Here is a 23,693-nt window from a genome sequence, read left to right as displayed (position 1 = left end):
CGCTCTTGACCTCAGACTGGGGCGACGGTTCATCTTTCAACAGGACAACGATCCTAAGCACACAGCCAAGATATTACAGGAGTATCTTCAGGACAATTCTGTGAATGTCCTTGAGTGGCCCAGCCAGAGCCCATACTTGAATCCGATTGAACATCTCTCGAGAGATCTGACATAGACTGTGCACCAATGATTCGAACCTGATGGAGCTTGAGAGGTGCTTCAAGGAGGAATAGGGGAAACTGCCCAGAGATGGGGTGCCAAGCTTGTGGCATCATATTCAAAATGACTTGCGGCTGTAATTGCTGCTAAATTTGCATCAGCAAAGTATTGAGCAAAGGCTGTGAATACTTATGTACATGTGATTTCTTATTTTTTTATTTTTAATAAATTTGCAAAAATCTAAAAAAAACTTTTTTGACATTGTCATTATGGGGTGTTGTGTGTAGAATTTTGAGGGGAAAAAAAGGAATTTATTCCATTTTGAAATAAGGCTGTAACGCATACTTGCTAACTCCCTTGGAATGTCTAGGAGACTCCCAGATTCTGGGAGAGTATGACAGTCTCCCGCATCTGCCCACTTCCTAGTGAAATGCAGCGATTCTCCGGGAATAGCGTCATTGGGCCCGACCCCCGCTGTAAAATGACGCATCATTACGTCACAGGGGGCGCGTGCAAAATGATGCAAATTTTTAGATCCCCGACTCCCGCAGGCCCACCTCCCCCGGCAACTCCCGGGCGTCAACTAGAAGAATTTGGCAAGTATGCTGTAATGTAGCAAAATGTGGAAAAAGTGAAGCCCTGTGAATTCTTTCGGGATGCACTGTAAAATGAACTTTTACAATTGCTCCTGATTGCAAACATATATAACAGCATGTATATGTAGCCATCATCATTTGTAATCTGTGCTTACACCAGTAGCTGGTGCAAGTGATAAGACTGAAAAACACGTACCTGAGAGATGCCCAAAACTTGAATAGGATGCTGCTGCATGCGCTTCAGCTTGGCATGCAAAAGTTTTTCCACTATCTTGTCTGAGAAATCTTCTGGAAATGTTTTTTAGATCTATTTAACATGATGTACAATCATGGCCAAAAGTTTTGAGAATGGCACAAGTATTGGTTTTCACAAAGTATGCTGCTTCAGTGTTTTTAGACCTTTTTGTCAGATGTTGCTATGATATACTGAAGTAAAATTACAAGCATTTCATAAGTGTCAAAGGCTTTTATTGACAATTACATCAAGTTTAAGCAGATAGTCAATATTTACAGTACTGACCCTTCTTTTTGAAGACCTCTGCAATTCGCACTGGCATGCTGTCAATCAACTTCTAGGCCACATACTGACTGATTGCCGCCCATTCTCACCTAATCAAAACTTGGATTTTGTCAGAATTTGTGGGTTTTTGTTTGTCCATCCACCTCTTGAGGATTAGCCACAAGTTCTCAATGGGTTTAAGGTCTGGGGAGTTTGCTGGCCATGGACCCAAAATGTCGATGTTTTGATCCCCGAGCCACTTAGTTATCACTTTTTCCTTATGGCAAGGTGCTCCATCATGCTGGAAAAGGCATTGTTCTTTACCAATCTGTTCTTGGATGGTTGGGAGAAGTTGCTCTTGGAGGATGTTTTGGTACCATTCTTTATTCATGGATGTGCTTTTAGGCAAAATTGTGAGTGAGCCCACTCCTTGGTTGAGAAGCAACCCCACACATAAATGGTCTCAGGATGCTTTACTGTAGGCATGACACAGGACTGATGGTAACGTTCACCTTTCCTTCTCCGGACAAGCGGTTTTCCAGATGCCCCAAACAATCTGAAAGGGGATTCATCAGAGAAAATGACTTTACCCTAGTCCTCAGCAGTCCAATCTCTTTACCTTTTGCAGAATATCAGTCTGTCCCTGATGTTTTGCCTGGAGAGAAGTGGTTTCTTTGCTGGCATCTTGCCATCAAGCCATCCTCCAAAATGTTTCGCCTCACTGTGCATGCAGATGCAATCATGAATGCCTGTTGCCATTCCTGAGAAAGCTTTGCACTGGTGGTGCCCCGTTCCTGCAGCTGAATCAACTTTAGGGGACAGGCTAGGTGCTTGCTGGACGTTCTTGGGCGCCCTGAAGCCTTCTTCACAACTGTTGAACCTCTCTTCTTGAAGTTCTTGCTGATTTGATAAATGGTTGATTTAGATGCAAACTTACTAGCAGCAATATCCTTGCCTGTGAAGCCCTTTTTGTGCAAAGCTATGGTAAATGCATGTGTTTCCTTGCAGTTAACCATGGTTAACAGAGGAAGAACAATAATTTCATGCACCACCCTCCTATTAAAGCTTCCAGTCTGTTATTCTAACTCAATCAGCAAGACAGAGTGATCTCCAGCTTTGTCCTCGTCAACACTCTCACCTGTGTTAACGAGAGAATCACTGACCTGATGTCAGCTGTTTCTTTTGTGGCAGGGCTGAAATGCAGTGAAATGTTGTTTTTGGGATAAAGTTCATTGTCATGGCAAAGAGGGACTTTGAAAGTAGTTGCAATTCATCTGATCACTCTTCTGGAGTATATGCAAATTGCCATCATAAAAAGTGAGGCAGCAGACTTTATGAAAAAATTTTTTGTGTCACTCTCAAAACTGTAGGCCAAGACTGTAGATATAGATTGGATGTGGGTAACAAAGGATAGTTCTTAGCCAAGAATCACACCTAGGTGTTAGGAACCCCTCCAACCAATACAACACTACCTGGAGTCTACTCTGATAGTCAGGTGTTCGCTGGAGCCCCTAGTGGTGGGGACAGGCTTGGCTGCAGACTACAGAGGGTCGTGTGGCATGTACTAGCTGCGGGGAACCCAGGAGCAGAGGATAATGGCAGACAGCAATTCCAAAGGACAGGCCAAGGTCAGGGGTCACTTGCTAGGAAGAATCGTCAGGAAACAAGCCAAGGGTCGAGGTCACGGGCAAATCAGCAGAAACGGTGGTACAGGCCAGAAGGTCAAGGGCACAGGCAAACGGCAAATCCAGTAAACAGGCAGGGGTCATACACAGTAGGCAACAATCCAAAGGAAATACCAGGAGTACAGGAGTACAGAAGCAGGCAGCAACACAGAAACCAGGAAGCTATAACCGGCAAGGAGGCTAAGCCCTTAAATACTGAAACAGACCAATGAGAGCCCAGCTTTCTGATTGCCCACAGGCTGTCCCTTGATGGAATTAATTAGCCCGCAGGCTTGCCCCGCTGTTGCGCACGCGCCCGACTGCCCTGTACTGCCGGGACGCGGCACTGGACAGAAGAGCGTCTGCTACAGCAACGGTCGGCGAGCCCCCAGAAGTGACTATGACGACCGGGACGGAGGTAGGAGAGTCGCGGCGGCTGGGCACCGCCGCGGCTCGTAACACTAGGCAGCAAGCTTGAGGGGTGGAATTTATTGTCTTGTTATCAACAGAAATATAAATGTCTAGTAGGTAACTTCTCTTGGTTGGTGGGGATATTATCAGCTCTGTTTTTGGAAGATTAGCTGCTAGGATGAAAACCAGAATAGGACAGTGTCCTGAAGACCTAATAATTGTAGTGTTTGTATGAGAAGAGAGTGGTCAGCAGTGTCAGATGCAGGAGAGAGATCCTATGCAACTATGCAATTAAATAATTTTTTGCGACTGTCATTACATCCACAATTTAAGTTTTGCGCAGGAAGAGTGAGGAGAAAGGTGAATTGTCCAAACAACACCCTGAGACATGTTTAAGCTTTGCACAAGAGTAGGAGTATGTGGAAATGTATATCATGCAACCAGATTCTTAGTATCCGACTAAGATATATGCTGGAAAAGACAGGAGCTGTACGCATTTATTTTAGTGTTATTCGCAAGTGAAGTATCGTGCTGAAGTGTAGAGGAGTGTAAATAAAGAGTTTCTATTTTGCAATTTTGAGATTTCCTGGTGCTACAACTTACTGTGACAACTGCAGTACTGTACCACCATGCAACAACACATGTATCCCCATTTAACAGATATTGCTGTAAAACATGCAAGGAATCTCCTGGTGACTTATGCCCACATCCAAGAGCTAGTGATGAAGTGCATTACCTACCTATGCACCCCTAAACCATAAACACGGTGACAAAGGGGTTACAACTATTTAAGAGAAAAGGGATGTTGGAATAAAATGTATTGGATCCTGAGCTTTCCTTTAAATGTACAGTCAAGTCCATAAATATTGGGACATCAACACAATTCTCATATTTTGGGCACTATAGACCACCACAATGGATGAATTAAAATGAAACAAACAAGATGTGCTTTAACTGCAGACTTTCAGCTTCAATTTGAGGGTATTTACATCCAAATCAGGTGAACGGTGTATGAATTACAACGGTTTCTATATGTGCCTCCCACTTTTTTATATCCAAATACCCTGTACCTTTGTATATTAAATCTAATATGAGTATTGTCCTTGTTACTCTAATTATTAATTAATTCATTAGCCTTTTATGAAGAATATTGCTTTACCATGCTAACTCTTTGTATGTCGGTGTGTGAATTGTTAATCCCTTTGACTAACAAGCCTAGTGTGTGCCAGTGTGTACATTTGTGCAACAGAGTTTGGATGTGTTAACCTTTTGATTGCTGGTGTGTGTATAACTGACCTGTGTGTTACATGTAGCATAGGGTATGCCAGCAGGTACGTTTGTGTGACTGTATCTTGGAGTCGTATTGCCCTTACTCAATAGGTGGTGGCAGATCATAAGTGTATATTGGTATGAGAGCACTGTTTGGGATCGATTCAGCAATTTTTAACTAGTGTGATAGGTGAGTGAAAGATTGAGTATTAAGATAATGAGTAAACCCATACAGTAATCTTCAGGGGTGTTGGAAGCGCGTTCCTGACAATGCCATAGACCTTTCCTGATAACCTCTGATAGACCCTATTGTAAGGCAGCATTTATTTATAGTATTAGGCCTTTGAGTACCAAGTTATAACATTTATGGCCCTGATTATGTAAATACTTGCACAGAAATAATATAGTTAATAACATCAATCATATTGAATAATGCTTCTTTTTTAGTGGCAAGGAAAGGCATGGGCAGCACAGTGGCTCAGTGTTTGGCACTTCTGTCTCACAGCACTAGGGTTATGAGCTTGTTTTCCGACCTGCGCCTCATCTGTGTGCAGTTTGTCTTCCCCGTGTTTGCATGGGTTTTCTCCCACACTCCACAAACATACTGGTAGTTTAATAGGCTGCTGACAAAATTAACCCTAGTCTTTGTAGGTGTATTAGGGAATTTAGACTGTAAGCTAAGCTCCATTGGGGCAGTGACGGATGTGAATGACAAATATTCTCAGTGGTGCTATATAAATGAGGATGAAAGGTGAGATAATACTTCACCATGAGATTTAAATGCTGTTATTATTAGGCTTTCTTATCTACAATTGTACAGTTTATCCTCCATGTTTTTATTACTGTTTTATTTATTTTTATTATAAACCTGAATCATAAAATCAACTAACACTAAAAATTAAATTGACAGAGGACTTTTCACAGGTCATCTTTTTTTATTTACAGGCTGAATAGCCCTTGGTTTGCCCAGGATAAGCCATACTTGCCAACTCTCCCGGAAAGTCCGGGAAACTCCCGAAATTCGAACTGGCATTTCTCCCGCATCTCGGATTTCATTTGACGCGATTCTCAGTGATTCACGCCATTTTGGAGGGCAGGAGGGGGCGGGGCGAGGCCAATCGCGTCATTTTGGCCCCACCCCCGCGACGAGTTCGCAGGGCCAAAATGACGCGATTGGCCTCGCACCGCCCCCTCCCGCTCTCCAGTCACGCCCTCCAGTCACGCTTCCCCCTCCCGGAAACTTGTTTCCGGGAGTTGGCAAGTATGGGATAAGCAACATGGCTTATGTGATAAACATGGCAATCAGTCTTTTTAGCATGCTAACCAACTCAAGATTCATGTTAAATAACCTGTCTGGCATGCTAATTACAACTGACCTCCTGCTCCAACATCAGTGCTCCAGTGAGAAGTGAGGCAAATGGGGACAGAGTACTGTGCATTATGTTATTAAAATACTGAACATGCTTTGTCCCTCTGCTAGGAGAGGGGGGTGGAGGTGATTTTTTTTGTGGTATGGGCTTTGAATAGCCTGTCTTAAAAATATATATATCCCGTCAAAGAGGTGGCAAGTCCTTTGTAATTCTCCAACCAAACTGAAATGTTGAAAGAATAAATGAGTGAATTAATGAATGATGGAAGTAGGATTAAATCTGTCTTCATTTTCTCAAAATTCTTTCTCACAGAGAAGGATTTTAGGAACCGTTAACTGGAAAAAGAACAAATGTCTGCTTTTCCAGAAGCTAGCTGATAAATGCAGCAAGAGGAAGGTGAATCCATGTGAAGAGGAGAAGAACCTGAGGGAATATGCATTTGCAGATTTGGCATCTCAATGCCAAGCAGTCATCTGCTGTAGAGTGACTCCAGCAGAAAAATCAATGGTCGTACGACTTGTAAAAAAACACAAGAAGGCCACCACCCTCGCAGTTGGTGATGGGGCAAATGACGTTAACATGATTAAAAGTACGTAAGTTTGGAAGTCGTGACAATTATTAATACATACCACTAAATGCTGAAAAGAGCTATTCATAATAAGAAAAAAGAGTTCTGAAGGATTTTGTAAGCACCTATCACAAAAACTAAACCTGTTGCTTGCACCTTTGTCAATTATATTTGAAAAATGAGGCATGGATACACGTTAGCAGGGTTTATTAAATACAGTACCAATGACATTTGGTGAGCATTGCGCTTTTTTCAAAAATACATCTCAATGTGTTTTCCACCTATACAGTGATCATAACTAGTGTTTTTTAATATTATTGTCATGTATAAACTGCAGCGAATATTTGGCCTATAACTAGTCAGAAATGTGTGTCTCCTGATCACCACTTTATGGTGTCTTCTTACAAAGCAGCAATACTCATACTGACTACTGGAATAATTGGAATAATTTACTAAACAGGGGTTCTGCAGCGATCAACAGCAAATTTAATCCCAGTAGTGAGTGCCAGTTGCAAAGACCAAGAAATTACCATTGATGTAATTCAATGAGACGGACAAATACAATTTACCTGTTACACTGTGGTGAGCCACTGCATTAAAGCTTAGTAAGAGGCCACCAAAATGTGCATACAAACCAGTCATTACATTTGAACTTGTGTAAACTTAGTGATCTATACATTGAAGTCTTTAAAATGTGTGAGTAAATCTGATAGTTTCAAAGCAATTAGTCTATATAGTTTAGTCATTATTTGAATACATTTCTAAAGTACAAGACATGAATATACAGTAGAATGATTTTGTCTAATCATTCTACTTTTATGACACAAGAGACTGTACTAACTAAATGTTTAGGTATTCATATTGTCTTGTTTTAATTATCTGTACAATTGTCTTTTTCTTAGCTGCTCACATTGGCGTTGGTATCAATGGTTTAGAAGGAACACAAGCTGTCCAGTCCAGTGACTATGCTTTGGCTCAGTTCTCCTACCTTGAACGCCTTCTCCTTATCCATGGTCGATGGTCTTACCTTCGAATTGCAAAGTTCCTACGTTATTTTTTCTACAAGACTTCAGCCAGTGTTCTATGCCATGTGTGGTTTGCCTGTTTTAATGGATTCACAGCTCTGGTATTTATCATTAGAAATCAAACACTTGTAAGGATTGTAATCATATAGCATAAAATCCAGAAATATTGTATGCTTATATGCAAAATTATGAAATCTGCTCCCTGTAAGTGAGGTGTTTTGAAATAGAAACACACTTATGCAGTTTGTATTTTACAATTGGTCTTTATTTAGTAATAACTAATTTTGCAAAGGGTACTTTATGTCTACCTTATCAGTTTCTGCAGGTCAAATTATATATATGAATATATAGAATTGCACAAGCTATAGTATTGCATTTGAATATTTGTACATGTTATGTTATAATTGATAAATGGCTTATTTTCTCTTCTTATCCCACAGACTATCTTTGACAGCTGGTACATAGCCTTTTATTCTATAAACTTCACTGCTTTTCCAGTCCTGTCCTTGGCATTGTTTGAGCAAGTAAGAACAAATCTAAATGTTTTTCCAGGCTATATTGTTGTTTCATTTTCTTTTATTTAAAAAAAAATGAACCAAATGCTACTTTTATAGCAATGAGTTCTAATTCTATATAGCCTAACAGTTGCATCTGACAACTATTCCCAGGGACACATGCAGGTTTTTCGGTATGGAACATTGTGTGCACATATTGGATGCTATCAACCATTATCTGACTAGTTAACATAATTATGAAATTCCACATATAATCCACTTGTGTTCCAAAACAGAACAGAACAGCGGTGACTGAGAATTTCAGCACATGGAAGAGGGTAGAGAGCAGCCCAACATGCTACATGGTAATATTTAATACCACTACCATGTGTGTGTGCTTTCACCTTACCCCGTTACCCCCTAATGGATGGCTGTGTGTAGTAGCCATTCAAAGATAAATATGGCGGAAAGGTTGGGAATGTGCAGTTGTTTTCCTAATTTTTGCCTTGTTATTTGTTGAATATGAATTAGTCGTAAAGCCCATACTTCATACTAGTTTGTTTAAACACAGCAGGCAGCCATGAGAGGTCCTTAGAGGTCCTTCCTGCTCCCAGAAAAGATCAAATGGGTTAATATATGTTGACCTATAATAGAAAAGTAAAAATAAATAAACTTGTGTTGCATAATAACATAAGCATACTCTATGGGGCATATTCAATTGATGGCGAGATCGCCGAAATACCCGCGCTCGAAAAATATTACCGTTAATACTGAAATACAGCGAGTAAATTACCGTATTAACGGTATTTACGCACAATATTACCATATTAACGGTAATATTTTTAGAGCGCGGGATTTTCGGCGATCTCGCCATCGATTGAATATGCCCCTATGGGCCGAAAATCCCGCACTCTAAAAATATTACCGTTAATACGGTAATATTGCGCGTAAATACCGTTAATACGGTAATTTACTGGCTGTATGTCAGAGCTGAAATTCAGCGAGATATTACCGTATTAACGGTAATATTTTTCGAGCGTGGGTATTTCGGCGATCTCGCCATCAATTGAATATGTGTTATATTATACTGTAGTAGGATTATAATATGTTGAATACCAACTTACTCATGTGATGTGTGGATCTAATGATGCCATTCTCCATCCAGAAAGCTGCGTAAGTGTTGTGCTTTAGGTAATTGTCTTGGAAGAGAGAGTAACGAGGTCTATGATTTAAAGATGCAAGGCTTGTAAAAGCCCCTCACCTGTTGGGCATTGTGTGGCTGCCACCTGTGCACCTCTTAACTCTAATCCCTGCTGTGAGACACTGAAACTGCAAGGCAATTGAAGCCCCAGAATTCTGTGCACACAAGTTCACAATCTATGGATGCAAAATTTAAATCTACCCAGAGGAGAAGAGAACCCTGATGCTATTTTTTTCTCTAAGCAGTAAGTGCAGAGTAGTATGCAGAGGAGGATGAATTGAGAGAGCAGCCCATCAAGGTAATTTATGGGAGGGGAAGTCTTCCCTCCTTAGAAACATTTGTGGCCCCAAATTACTAATTACAGCCCTGGGCAAGTATCTTACACAGGTTTTGGAAAACTGCTTATGTAGGTTGCACACCGAACCATTAAGATTTTTAATTTTCCACAAAATGAGCAACAATTTACTCTACTTGAAATTGAAATATATATATATTCTAGTTCCCTTGGACCGTTGACTCAGCCAAGGCCAATGTCCTCCTGATTTTTGCAGGTATACAAAGTATTAAGGTCCAGAGAGACTTCCACAAGCAATGCAGCAGGTACAATGCTCTGGTCAGTCCAACAGTAGCCGTAACCCCTATTCGGAGCTGTCAAGGCAAGAGACAGAGATTCAGCAGCATGTGCTCTTTATATAGACTCAAAACTCCACCCCTGCCATCAGTGTCGGACTGGGGCATGAAGGGCCCACCAGGGGACAGCAACGCTAGGGGCCCACCAGAGGGGGTGTGGCTAACCATCAAAGAGGAGAGACCAGACACTAGAGGGGGAGTGGTCAGCCCACAAAGGACAGCTAGCACAATAGTGTAGTATATAAAGAATGCAGTGTGTATAAAGAGTACAGTCTTGATCTGCACCTTAGATTGGGCAGAACAGTCACCAAAAATCGGGATTATCCCACTAGACCAGGCTTGACTAACCTGTGGCACTCCAGGTGTTGTGAAACTACAAGCCTCAGCATGCTTTACCAATATATAGCAGCCTATTGCTGGAAGGGTATGCTGGGACTTGTAGTTTCACAAAACCTGGAGTGCCACAGGTTAGCCAAGCCTGCACTAGACTCAGAACATTTGACAGACTGTCCTACCTGTTCTTGTCACCACCTGTGGCTGCTGGTTTCTTTAGCTGCGGCTTGTCTGGATCCTGGAATGTTGAGGGGTCCTATTTGGAAAAAATAATGGGTACATTTAGAAAATTCCAACCAGCCCCGGCGTTAAATCAATAGGACCCATATTTAATACTTAGGCCTACCTCCAGCCCCAACATAAAAGTAATAGTATTCCCATTTAATAAACCTATTTCCCTCCCAACAGACAGCCACTGCAATAAATTAATCACATTTACATATAATAAATATACCTATTTCCTGCAACCATCACTGCCATTAAATAATTCATATTCACATTTAATAAATATACCTCATGCTCCTCAAACTCAGCCCCACATTCAATTAATAGCGCCCAAACCACCCCATCTTAAATTATCAGTCCCCACTATAAAATTAAATTGCCCCATCTTCACCCTACAAAGAAAATAGCACCCATTATTTAGCCACCACCTACCACACACACATTACATTGCCACAAGCCGGTTGTGCCATCACACACACATTACTGCGCCCCTTCATCACCATGATGTGCTTCCTTATAATCACACTGCACCCCCAATGCTGCTTTTGCTCCCCCCTTCTCCTGGCTCCCCTTCACACACTGCCATACTGTCTGTGCTCCCCCTTCACTCTGCAATGCTCCCCCTTCTCTGTTCCATGCTCCCCCTTCTCTGTTCCATGCTACCCCTTCTCTGTTCCATGCTCCCCCTTCTCTGTTCCATGTTCCCCCTTCTCTGTTCCATGTTCCCCATTCTATGTTCCATGCTCCCCCTTCTCTGTTCCATACTTCTATTTCTGTTCCATGCTCCCCCTTCTCTGTTCCATGTTCCCCCTTCTCTGTTCCATACTTCTATTTCTGTTCCATACTCCCCCTTCTCTGCTCCATGCTCCCCCTTCTCTGTTCCATGTTCATATTTCTGTTCCATGCTCCCCCTTCTCTGTTCCATGTTTCCCCTTCTCTGTCCCATGCTCCCCCTTCTCTGTTCCATGCTCCCCCTTCTCTGTTCCATGTTCCCCCTTCTCTGTTCCATGCTCCTATTTCTGTTCCATGTTCCCCCTTCTCTGTTCCATACTTCTATTTCTGTTCCATACTTCTATTTCTGTTCCATGCTCCCCCTTCTCTGTTCCATGTTCCCCTTTCTCTGTTCCATGTTCCCCCTTCTCTGTTCCATACTCCTATTTCTGTTCCATGTTCCCCCTTCTCTGTTCCATGTTCCCCCTTCTCTGTTCCATACTCCTATTTATGTTCCATGCTCCCCCTTCTCTGCTCCATGCTCCCCCTTCTCTGTTCCATGTTCATATTTCTGTTCCATGCTCCCCCTTCTCTGTTCCATGTTTCCCCTTCTCTGTCCCATGCTCCCCCTTCTCTGTTCCATGCTCCCCCTTCTCTGTTCCATGTTCCCCCTTCTCTGTTCCATGCTCCTATTTCTGTTCCATGTTCCCCCTTCTCTGTTCCATACTTCTATTTCTGTTCCATACTTCTATTTCTGTTCCATGCTCCCCCTTCTCTGTTCCATGTTCCCCTTTCTCTGTTCCATGTTCCCCCTTCTCTGTTCCATACTCCTATTTCTGTTCCATGTTCCCCCTTCTCTGTTCCATGTTCCCCCTTCTCTGTTCCATACTCCTATTTATGTTCCATGCTCCCCTATCACTTACCTTTTCTATCTGCTTCTTCCTTTTCTTCTCCTCTGTCTTGCCGGCGCTCCTCACTGAACGTCGGGCGTGATGACGTCACACCCGGCATTCTGTGCGAACGGAGCCGGCGCTGCGGTCACGTGAGTTTTGTTTTTTTTTTGTTTTTTTTTACTATTAAAGTTTCTAGCTCCCCCCACCAACGAAGAGGGGAGCGATTCAGGGTCGGGGCCTACCGGTGGATAGTCCGGTCCAGCGGCGGGCCAGTCCGACCCTGCCTGCCATAAATTCAAATAAGTACTTGAAATCCTGCAACAATTCTGGTGGATGTTTGGTCAGGGTAGCCAATCTGACAGTGGAGGTAGCCTGCACTGAGTCAACCAATCCAGACTAGATTTGACTGAGCCATTGGACAAAGGCTCTATAGATATGTCCATATCAATTCTCCCATGGAGCTCAAAGAGGTCTAATATTTTATCCTGCAAACAAGCAGTCTTTCACCACAGAGATATTCCAAATTACCATTTAGCATTGGGGTGCGGGTAGCTCTGAGAGTAGGGCACAAAATTAGAATTTAAATACAAAATCCAGCAATCTGCAATTTCACCATGTTACTTGCTGTTCATCATTTAACAGTTTCTCTATAATCTGTAACGCACAGCCTGGTGTGCATTTAAAAAGTAGCCTAGTTTCTGTGTTACCAGCTCTCTTAAAATGCTTACACACTGATGCTACAGAAACAGGCAGTGGTCATTGGATAAACAGTGGTATGAATGAATAGAGTTAGATATTTCCAAAAGTAAACAGATTAAGGTGGCTTGCACCCATACCAAAAACTGCAAAGATTACGCACACAATAAATTTGGAACCTAATAGGGCATCCATCATATACAATGATGCTACAGAAAAAGGGAGAGGTCATTGGATGGACAGTGGTATGACTGAATAGAGTTAGACATTTAGTACCAGTACTATGCGCTTCTCGATGGTCTGAGCATTTATCTGGATCCAAGAGCGGAACTTTCAAATACCTTGTTTTACTTATAAATGGTTGTTTATGCTATGAGTAAGGTCGATTTGGCTGAATAGTAAAAATAACTCGATACATTTTGAACGTTACAGGGCATCCATCATAGACAGTGAAGAAACAGTAACTGGCAGAGGTTATTGAACAGAGAGTGGTATGAATGAATAGTCAAGTAAATAGAAGAAGGTGAACTGAACCCATAAAAATGTTGAAAGACCACGCACACAGTATACTTTTAACTTAATATAGCATGTCAATGGAAAGGGAAGAGGCAGTACAAAGCAGAGTTCAAATAGATACCCAATGGTAAGGTGGATGTAATTTGTGGGGGCTATATAAATAAATGTTGATGATGATAGACGAAGGTGGGCTGCACCCATAATAAAAATGTTAAAAGCATACGCACTTATCATTGGGCAGTGCATTCATTGGTAGCAAAAAACAAAGCTTTCAAATACCTTGTTTTACTTATAAGTGGTTTTTAAGGTAGATCTGGCTGAATAGTAATATTTGCCGTAATGCTGCTCTTGTGAATTAAACAAGGGGATTTGTATATATTTGCCATAATTATCTACATTCTATATTTTCTACTGAAGGGTTGTTACTTGTTATTGTCAGATTTTTTGCATACTGTTGTGAGAATCTTGTTCATGTACTGTAACAAACTAATGTCCAGTTAAAGATCAAAATGTCATTCTTCATTCGCCCTTTTGGCTAAGGTAAAGTGTTGTATCTGACCTAGTATGGTTGGTTTGGGATGCCCTGAGCAGTTCTTCTTGGTATGATACCATAAGGCCAGTGGTGTTTTGAGCCTACATATATATATATATATATTATATATATATATATATATATATATATATATATATATATATATTGAGATAATTCCAGTATCAGGAGCCAGTAAGGTTAACATATGATATATTGGTCCAGTGTATAAAGTTGTGACAATTAATGTTTATGTCTTATGCTGTTGACGTTATTGATTTATTGAGAGTAATTGGGTTACCCTGCTGTTCATAGTAAGAGTCAGTGCTCTACTTTCATCCACAATGTGTTGTATTGTATTGTTCACATTTTAATTTAAAATTATACCAAAGTCTGTTTCTCTATAAAATCACAAAAGCTGCATTCAGTGGTTCTAGTTCAATAAATGTGCTGGATTGACTACTGCAGCACACAGTGTGTCACAGCATGTTAGTACTGGACAGGAGGTTTCCCAAATCTCCCCCTGGTGTATTTCAAGAACACCCCCAAGAAGAAGAAGTCAGTGATTCGGGTGGAGGCACTGAAAACCAAGTACAGAGGTGAGAAGCACCTACATCATTCAATGTATATACAATCTTGCAATACATAATACCAAAGGGGGTCGTTACAGTACAGACACTGAGATCCTGAAGATACTCTCAATGAAACCCATCAGCACAGACGTCATGGTTAGTATAAGAGAAGAAGTGTTTATGTGGTGTGAACAGCAGACCGTGTCCCTAACTCGATGTTTAGCTATGGTGACTCTCATGGAGTGACAAAATAGAAAGTCCTGCACGTGCACCACAGAATTTATGGGGTAGAGCATCCTAAAATCCTAGGATGGAAACATAGAGATGCTGGAAAAACCAGTCTGATCCTATGCGAGACGCAAGAGGAATTGGATAGAGATTTTCTTTCCGCTATCATTTCTGGGCCACGAAAACAACAATGGCACATTGTGATTCCATTGAAGCCAACATACTTAGCCGCAGCACCAACGCTGAACTGTTGGATGGAAATATTAACAGAAAAGTATTCACTGGGCCCAGAGTAGAGAATTCTCAGTCACCCTCCGGTACTAAGAAAACTAGAAAAGTCACAGCATGTAGAGGGCTACAGAAGGTTCCAACTCTTCTCAGGAATAAAATCAGTTCCTGCTGGGGAAGAAATTTACAAAGCATGTAGAGAGATGGCCTCCCAATACCTAGAGGAATGACATTTCTCCAAACCATATAAGAGACAGCGGATCGTTGAAGGCCTGAGAGAACTAATCCAAGTCATACGGACAAGTGACCCCCAAACTATCGCTCAAAACTACTTAGAGGCTCTAGATCTGAAATATGGAATGGCAGAGGATGCTGTAAATCTGCTTTATCTGCTAAGCCACACCTATCAGGAGTTAGGGGAGACATTGTCCAATTATATCTATCAGCTGGACAAGCTGATCCACCTTATTGTGCCAAAGAAAGGCATGGTGATGGTTTAGAGAGTAAAGTTTCTATTTTTGCAAATGACACTAAACTCTGTAAGGTAATAAAACAAGTGCAAGCTGTAGCTTCTCTACAGAGGGACTTAAAACTGAAGGATTGGGTGACCAAATGTAATGTGAGGTTTAACATAGATAAATGTAAGATTATGCATTTAGGGATCAAAAGCAAAAATGCAATCTATAAATTAAATGGAATTAATTTAGGAGAATCTATAATGGAAAAGGATTTGGGAGTGCTCGTAGACAGTGGACTTAGCAATAGAGCTCAATGTCAAGCAGCAGCTGTAAGGGCAAATAAAGTATTGGCATGCATAAAAAGGGGTATAGATGCAAGGAAAGACAGTGTAATTTTGCCACTGTAGAAATCGTTGGTAAGACCTCATCTTGAATATACAGTACAGTTCTGGGCACCACTCTATAAAAAAGATAATTTGCAACTAGAAATGGTTCAGAGAAGGGCGACAAAATTAATAACGGGTATGGATTCATTAAGTTATGAGGAAAGGTTAGCCAGTTTAGGCATGCTTACTTTATAAAAGAGGCGTTTAAGAGGAGGTATGATTACTATGAAGAACTAAGAACTTTCTTGGGAACTTTTTACCCCAAGGACTGTACACAGGACACGCGATCACCCCCTAAGGTTAGAGGAGAGGAAATTTCACAACCAACAAAGGAAGGGGTTCTTTACAGTAAGGGCTGTCAAGATATGGAATTCACTGCCAGGGAAGGTTGTGTTCAATAGATATGTTTAAGAAAGGGTTAGACAAATTTTTACCGGAAAAGTGTATCCAGGGATACGACCGTTAATTAAAATGAAGCATAGTGGATATAGGGTAAAAATAGGACTGCAATATTGGGTCTGGGGGCATTTTCACAATTGAAACAAATTGGCGGCTGCTTACTCTGGATCAATTTCAAATACAAGTGAGGGATTGCAGGAGATCCAAAATAGTTTGAACTTGATGGACTGGTGTCTTTTTTCAACCTCATCAACTTTAATGTTATACATTACTATGTATGACATTATCACTGTGGGGAACTCACTTGCCTGAAGGATTGCTGGGACCCACACCTCACGTGTCTGCATGCCTAAATGGGAGACCTTGTATGGCCTTGCTAGATAGTGGTTCACAGGTGTCCATTATGTTCGAGAAGTGGTACCGAAAGAATCTATCTGACTTGCCCATCAAGCCATTGTGTGGACTGACCATCTGGGGTCTGAGCGACAAAAATTATCCCTACCTCGGGTACATCACTGTACCTTTGAAGTTCCCACGGGGAGTAGCTGGAATAGAAGAAGAGGTAAAGATGGTTGCACTTGTTTGTCCTGAGACCGAAGGAGAACCTCAAGATGTCCTAGTGATTATTGGAACTAACTGCCACTTGTTCGAGATAATGGCCAACTGGTGCCAAGAGGTGTGGGGGCAAGTTATAGTAAAACACTTAAGATCCATACTATGTGCCTGGCTGCTTATACGAAAAAAGAGGTAAAGATTTCTCCGAAAGATACCACATTACAAATAGGAAGTTTTGATCAATGCTTTGTTGGAGATGATGCTAGTCAAAAAGACCGATACTGACTTGTTGAGCAAATGCTACAAAGAGAAGCTGCCTTCTCTTCAGGGGACTGGGATTTGGGCCTAGCGACAGGGGTGGAACACCACATCAGACTGAGGGACAACAGGCTTTTCCGAGAACAGTCGAGACGCCTAGCACCTGCTGATTTGGACGATGTTCGGGAACATTTAAGGGAGATGCTAGAGAATGATGTGATTGAGAAATCATAGAGCACCTATGCTTCTCCTATTGTGGTGGCTAGATAGAAGACGGGGAAAATATGAATGTGCGTGGACTACCGGACCTTAAATAAGCACACTTCCTGGTCAGTACACTGTCCCTAAGATAGACAAAGCCCTTAACTGTCTTCAGGGAAGCAAGTGGTTTTCTGTGCTAGACCTACGCAGCGGATACTATCAGATATTGATGAGTCAGAAAGATGCTGAGAAAACCGCCTTCACCTGCCCAGTTGGATTCTTTCCATTCAAAAGAATGCCACAAGGATTATCAGGTACTTTTCAAAGATGCATGGAAGATATTGTTAGTGACATGAATTTCAGGGAGGTGCTGGTCTACCTGGACAATTTGATATTATTTGGCAGAACATTAAATGAGCACAGTAAAAGACTCTTTAAGGTATTGGATCACTTAATAAAAAAAAAGGTTGAAGTTGTCCCTTGACAAGTGTAGTTTCTGCAAAGCCAAGGTATGTGGGATATTTTGTGGATCGGGAAGGTATTACAACAGATTCATCGAAGATAGAAGCAGTGAAAGAATGGCCTTGATCAACAATACTGAAGGAAATACGTTTTTTTGGGGATTCTGTAGCTATTACAGGCGATTTGTCGCAAGCTACAGTAAACTTGTCAAGCCTCTTACAGATCCAACTCGAGGTTACCTCGCTCCAAAAGGTTCCCATCGTAAGGAGAAACCATTGTTCCAGATAAATGATGTGCTTGGGGAAAGAATAATTAGGCTTGTGAACAATCTTTTGATGGATTGAAAACCTGCCTGATTCAAGCGCCTGTTCTGGCATATGCAGATTCAGAGTTGCCATATGTTCTGCATGTAGATGCCTCCTTTGAGGGACTTGGGGGAGTGCTATGCGAAGAAAGGTAAAGACCAGTCTATTACATCAGTGGAGGTCTCTCACCCAGTGAATGGAACTATCCAGTGCATAAGTTGGAATTCCTGGCCCTTAAGTGGGCAATTGTTGACATACTCCATGAATACTTGTATGGAGTACCATTCAAAGTGCACACAGACAACTATCCCCTCACATATGTGCAGACTACAGTAAAGCTAGATGCAACTGGGCACAGATGGTTGGCACTGGCCATTTATAATTTCACTATAAAGTAAATACCTAGGAAAAGGAATGTAGATGCTGACGCTTTGTCAAGATTACCAGGAAGGTTTGTGGAGTCTCAGGAAGAAGAAATGGTTGCCAGCTCCAGAGATGAAGGGGATGTGTCAAGAGGGGAATGTGGTGGTGCCTCCAGTCAAAGAATGCTTAGCAGCCCTAGAGACAACAATGCGCTGTTAAGACAGTATTGTTGGCTGAGCCAGTTGGAGCTTAGTGATCTTCAGAAGCTGAGTACGAGCCAAGTTAAAGATGATCAGCAGAATGACTTCTCTATAGCAGCAGTTAGGTGGTATGTCAAAGAACAGACAAAGAATCCACCAGGGTAGTTTGAAAACGGAACAAGCTATTTTGCTAAACAGACAGAGTATGTTACAGACAAGTGTAACATTCTGGTGGTGACAGACCATTAGACCCGTTATGCTCAAGCCTACCAGGCAAAAGACCAGAGGGCTGTGACTGAGGCAAAAATCCTATGGGAAAAGGACTTTATCAACTATGGACTGCCTGCCCGCATTCATTCAGATCAGGGTCGGGATTTTGAGAGCAAGCTTATCAAAGAAATGTGTGAGGTTTGCGGGATAAAGAAGTCGAGGATTACTCCTTTCCACCCCCAAGGAGATCCACAGCCAGAGAGATTCAATTGAACACTTTCCGACATGATGGCCACTTTGGACACTAAAAAAAGGCACATTGGAGTAGGCACATCAACCATTTGGTGCACACCTACAAATGCACAAAAAACAAGTCCACGGGATACTCCCCATATTTCTTGATGTTTGGAAGGGAGGCTAGATTACCAATCAATATCTGTTTTGAAGTGGACACTGCTGATCCCAACAAAAGCCGCACTTGAAATATGTACAGCAACTGAAACAAGAACTAAAGGAGGACTACAGACTAGCGGAAACAACTGCATCTAAAGCTGGACAGCGAAAGAAGGGTCGCTACGGTCTACAGGTCAAGGAGCATATATTGGAATAGGGTGGTAGGGTTTTGCTTTAACACTTGGGCCTCCCGGGGAAACACAAGTTAGCCTATCATTGGCAAAAGGATTATCATGTTGTGGTTGCGAAATTGTCAGACATTTTAACCTACCAAATTAAGCCCGTGGGGCAGACAGGCCCTATAAAGATATATCACCAACAACATTTGCTTCCCATCGAAGCTGGTGTCCGGTTCTGGGAGGAGCATGAAACAGATAAGTCCAATGCGTCCACACCCAGAAGATCATGATGATTTAGAGAACTGCTCACAGAAGAAGATGATGAGGAAGGAGATTGGGGGTATCACGCTTCGGGGAAATTGGGAGAAATAAATTGGAGACAAGATATCAGAAGTTTACTAAGTCTACCAAGGGGGCCACAGTTAGACCTCCACAAATAGAAGAAAGACCAGAAGTATAAGTAAATATGATATATACATTCACCCTTTAAGATAATTCCAGTATCAGGAGCCAGTAAGGTTAACATATGATATATTGGTCCAGTGCTATTCATAGTAAAAGTCACTGCTCTACTTTCATCCACAATGTATTGTATTGTATTGTTCACATTTTTATTTAAAATTATACAAAGTCTATTTTTCTATAAAATCACAAAAGCTGTATGCAGTGGTTCCAGTTCAATAAATGTGCTGGATTGGCTTCTGCAGCACACAGTTTGTCACAGTGTTTTAGTGCTGGGCAGGAGATTTCCCAAATTTCCTCCTGGTGTATTTCAAGAACACCCCCCAGAATAAGAAATCAGTGATTCGGGTGGAGGCACTAAAAACCAAATACAGAGGTGAGAAGCACCTACATCATTCAATGTATTTACACTCTCACAATGCATAATAGTGAAGTGTAAGAAATATGTAAAACAGACAATTTAGTTAGGCCAATAGTCAGAGTTGCCACACAAGTAATTATGCATAACTGACATGCAGATTTGGCTGTCAAAAACATCTCTCTTGACAATACATTTGAAAGTGCTCATTCTGAGAAATTAAGAGAACAAAATTTGTCCCTGGCAAAGAATACATGTGTAGATGGAGATTTGATGGCTGACGATTTATGCTATGTGATGGAGTTAGAGAACTGTATAGACTGGTTAAATATTTTTTTAATTGAATCCGAGAAAGCAAATGCAAATGTTGACAAAGGTACAAAATCCTTCATTAAGACAGCTCACTGCAGACTTGGCCAAAATTGGTGAAAATTTTGACAGTTGTGAAGGGATCGTTAGAAAATAGATTAGAAATGTCTGGAAATTAATTTTAATGCTATAAATAGAAATAAAGGTGGAAAAGCAGCTCCAAATCCTATTTTACCCATATTTCACAATTTTTTATTAAATCCAGATCTAAAAAAAAAACCTTTAAAGATTTTTGGGTAGAACCAGTAAATTTTATGGAGAATATTCACCAATCTCATAGATTGTTAACCTTGAACTTGAATATAGAGGGCCTGATTCATCTTCAGGCATAAGTTGCGTATCTTGCCTGAAAATGCTATGTGCATACTGGGAAACTGCCTTTACGTCGGTATATGCAAGTGCATTCAATTCATCTGTGAACGTAAATGACTCTTTATAGGTGTCCTGTGGTATTTGTCACCAAGGCCCTTTAAGTCCTATAAGTTGCAAGGTAAGGCCTCCATGGCTTTGACTTGTTTATTCATCAATAATGTTAACTGAAATTTTCAAAAGCATGTACTGTATTGGGGTGCATAAATCAAAAAAGGGAATGAAAACAAAGGGAGGACAATGGGGACCCCCCACGGGGGTAGTTACTCAAGTGGGACAATACACTCGCAACAGCAGCCAATGAGGAAAAAGAAAGAAGCAAACAGTAATGCACTATGCCATCAGTGAGTTAGTGAGCAGAGGGAGCTAGTACGGCATATCAATGGGTACAGTAAGGTTCAGTGTGACAATCGTGTCGAGGAGATTCAATTAGGGCTGCAGGAGAAAGAGGATGTGGAGGCACCCCGCACTGCTCCCGCTCCATGCGTGGTATATTCAGGCCACCTGAACTATTTCATAATAGGAGCCGATGCAGAAGTGTCATAGGGCATGTCTATTGTCTCCATGTTGAAGCTAAACGTAATCTTTGAAACAATTTGAGATAGGCTAGGAGGGCAGTGGACTTCCAGTTTTGGGCTATCATGACCCTGGCCGCTCTTAGTAGGTGTCCCAAAATGTATCTATATCGTGTTTAGGGACAGAGGTCGGGTAGACGTGGAGGAGTGCTAGGGCAGGGTTTGTGATGACAGTAGCATTCAGTGCAGCTGATATTAAGCAAAAACCTCACCAGAGCGGTTTGATGACTGGGCACATCGAAAAAACACAGTAGACTTCAGCCATCTGAGTACATTGGCGCCAGCAAATTTTTGATTGAGATGGCCAGATAGTATGTAACCTATCCAGATTAAGGTAGAGCCGGTTAAGAAGTTTGTCTTGCATCGCAGTGTGATTGATACATTTAGACATACGGTGGGAGGTAGAATAGATGATTTACCATTGTTGTGAGGTAAAAGTTATGTGGAGGTCTGACTCCCAACGCAGTTGAGCAATGCTCTTAGGGGAGTAAAGGTATTGATACCATAACATTATCCCACCCCTATTGGAGCCCTTCGTTACTCTATATAGCACTGGAGCTGGTGTGAAAGATAGGGATTGGGGAGTCTTAGAAGTAGTCACAATCCAATTTCGGATTGAAGATATTTATACGCCTCAGTAGAGGGTATGTGAAAGTGATCCTAGAGGAGGTTGAAAGGGAGGAGAAGGTTCTGGGCAAACAATTGCGTGACATAGCATCGGAAATGGACAGCAGCCCGCGGGCGGAGGCAGGGCGGGCAGATTAAAGAGTCCAGGGAAGATCAATCAGGGGTTAACTTGAGCATGAGGCTCTTTCAAGGACCACCCAGAGTTTAATAGTGGAAGGGAGTTCGTATACAAGCTACCTGGTATTGCGTCAGGTTGGTGAGCATTAGTCCACCTCTCAGTTTGGGTATGGTTATGTGTTTATGAGTGAGGAGAGGGCGTTTCTCTTTCCAGACATAGGACATTATCAACATACGGAACCAGGCCATAAGTCAATTGCGGACAATGTAAGGGATAGTGTGGAAAATATACATTAGTTTGGGTAACAACATCATCTTAAAGGCGGCAATATGACCTAGCCAGATGAACTTGTAGTTAATCCAGTTCTTGGCAAGGAAAGAAAGATGGTGAAATATGAGGGAGAAGTTAGTTTCCGATATCTTTGTAAGATTAGGGGTTACGTGGATACCTAGATATGGCAGGGACTCATGTAACCAGACAAAGAGGATTTTGAACAAAGCAAGGTGGTTTTTGACCTAACCTACATGCCGTAGTCATGTTAGATGTGTCTCACTAGGCTGGCAATGCCAATTCTATTATCACAACAGGATGCGACTCGGAACACCAGTGGACTGAACAACTAAAGCAGGATCGATATGCCATTAGGGTCATTGTAGGGTAAGATTAATTTTCAAATGTGACTCTGCCAATCATCTTGTTGTATCATTTTCAGCCTTCATAATCAGAGCTATAAACATCCCCAGAAGCAGAACTGCATGGAGTGATTGCAATTATATCAATTATTTCACTACAATCCTCTTTTTCTCTCCCTATCATTCTCTCTATGAGCTATATCTTTATATTCATTGCACTTAATGTAATATATCATGTATTGATATCACATACTATTGATCTTTGTGTCATCTATTTACTGCATTCCCATGCTGATAGCTATTTATATTTGTGTACATCTTTAATACCATACTTTATAGTAATGTTTGTATACAATAGGACATGTTTGTCCACCAATACATTAACATACTTGTGCCCTTTTTTTCGTATAATATTCAATATATCGATAAGGAGTAGCACTATTAACCCTTTGAGAGTGCTCCACAATATTAAAGGGGAATTTCTGCTTCAGATTGGCTGGTGAGGTTGGAGGGATATTGATGGGGAGGGCCTCAGTTTTAGTGAAATTCAATTTGTAGAATGAGGCTGCATTGTATTGGACCAAGATAGTTTCAAGGCTGACAAAGAGGTCTCCAGGCTGGTTATAATCAATAACACATCATCAGCAAATAGGTATAGCTTATGAGGGTATAAATGTAAAGTAATGCCAGGAAAATCAGATACAACTCTAATCACCTGTGCCAAAGGCTCAATGGCCAAAACAAACATAAGGGGAGATAGGGGGCATCCTTGCCTACTGTCGTTGGTAATATAGAAAGGGAGGGAGAAAAAGCCATTGCTAAAAACCTGGCAGAAGGTCTCTGGTAGAGAGCCAATATAGAATGTAAGATGTTCCCATGGATGTCGAATTTAGACAAGACTTCCCTCATAAAGCCAGTGTAGCCTATCAAAGGCTTTTTGCGCATCTAAAGAGAGTAGAAGAAGCTCTCCGGTCCTCATCAGTAGGTCCACCACATT

The 23,693-nt window shown here is 41.6% G+C and overlaps 1 protein-coding gene across 1 annotated transcript in view; it reads left to right on the top strand.

The window, feature by feature from the left end:
• Positions 1–23,693, top strand: part of ATP8B3 (ATPase phospholipid transporting 8B3) — a 301,811-nt gene that overhangs the window by 148,344 nt on the left and 129,774 nt on the right. Inside the window, exons 21-23 of the mRNA XM_075201547.1 lie at positions 6,281–6,557; positions 7,439–7,662; positions 8,002–8,085. Of these exons, the coding sequence (XP_075057648.1) occupies positions 6,281–6,557; positions 7,439–7,662; positions 8,002–8,085 (585 nt within the window). The remainder of the gene's footprint in view (positions 1–6,280; positions 6,558–7,438; positions 7,663–8,001; positions 8,086–23,693) is intronic.

The sequence above is a fragment of the Mixophyes fleayi genome, chromosome 1, assembly GCF_038048845.1.
Source record: "Mixophyes fleayi isolate aMixFle1 chromosome 1, aMixFle1.hap1, whole genome shotgun sequence".
Classification (NCBI taxonomy): Eukaryota; Metazoa; Chordata; class Amphibia; order Anura; family Limnodynastidae; genus Mixophyes; species Mixophyes fleayi.
Note: the sequence above shows the minus strand (reverse complement) of the source record. Positions and strands in the feature narration are given on the sequence as shown.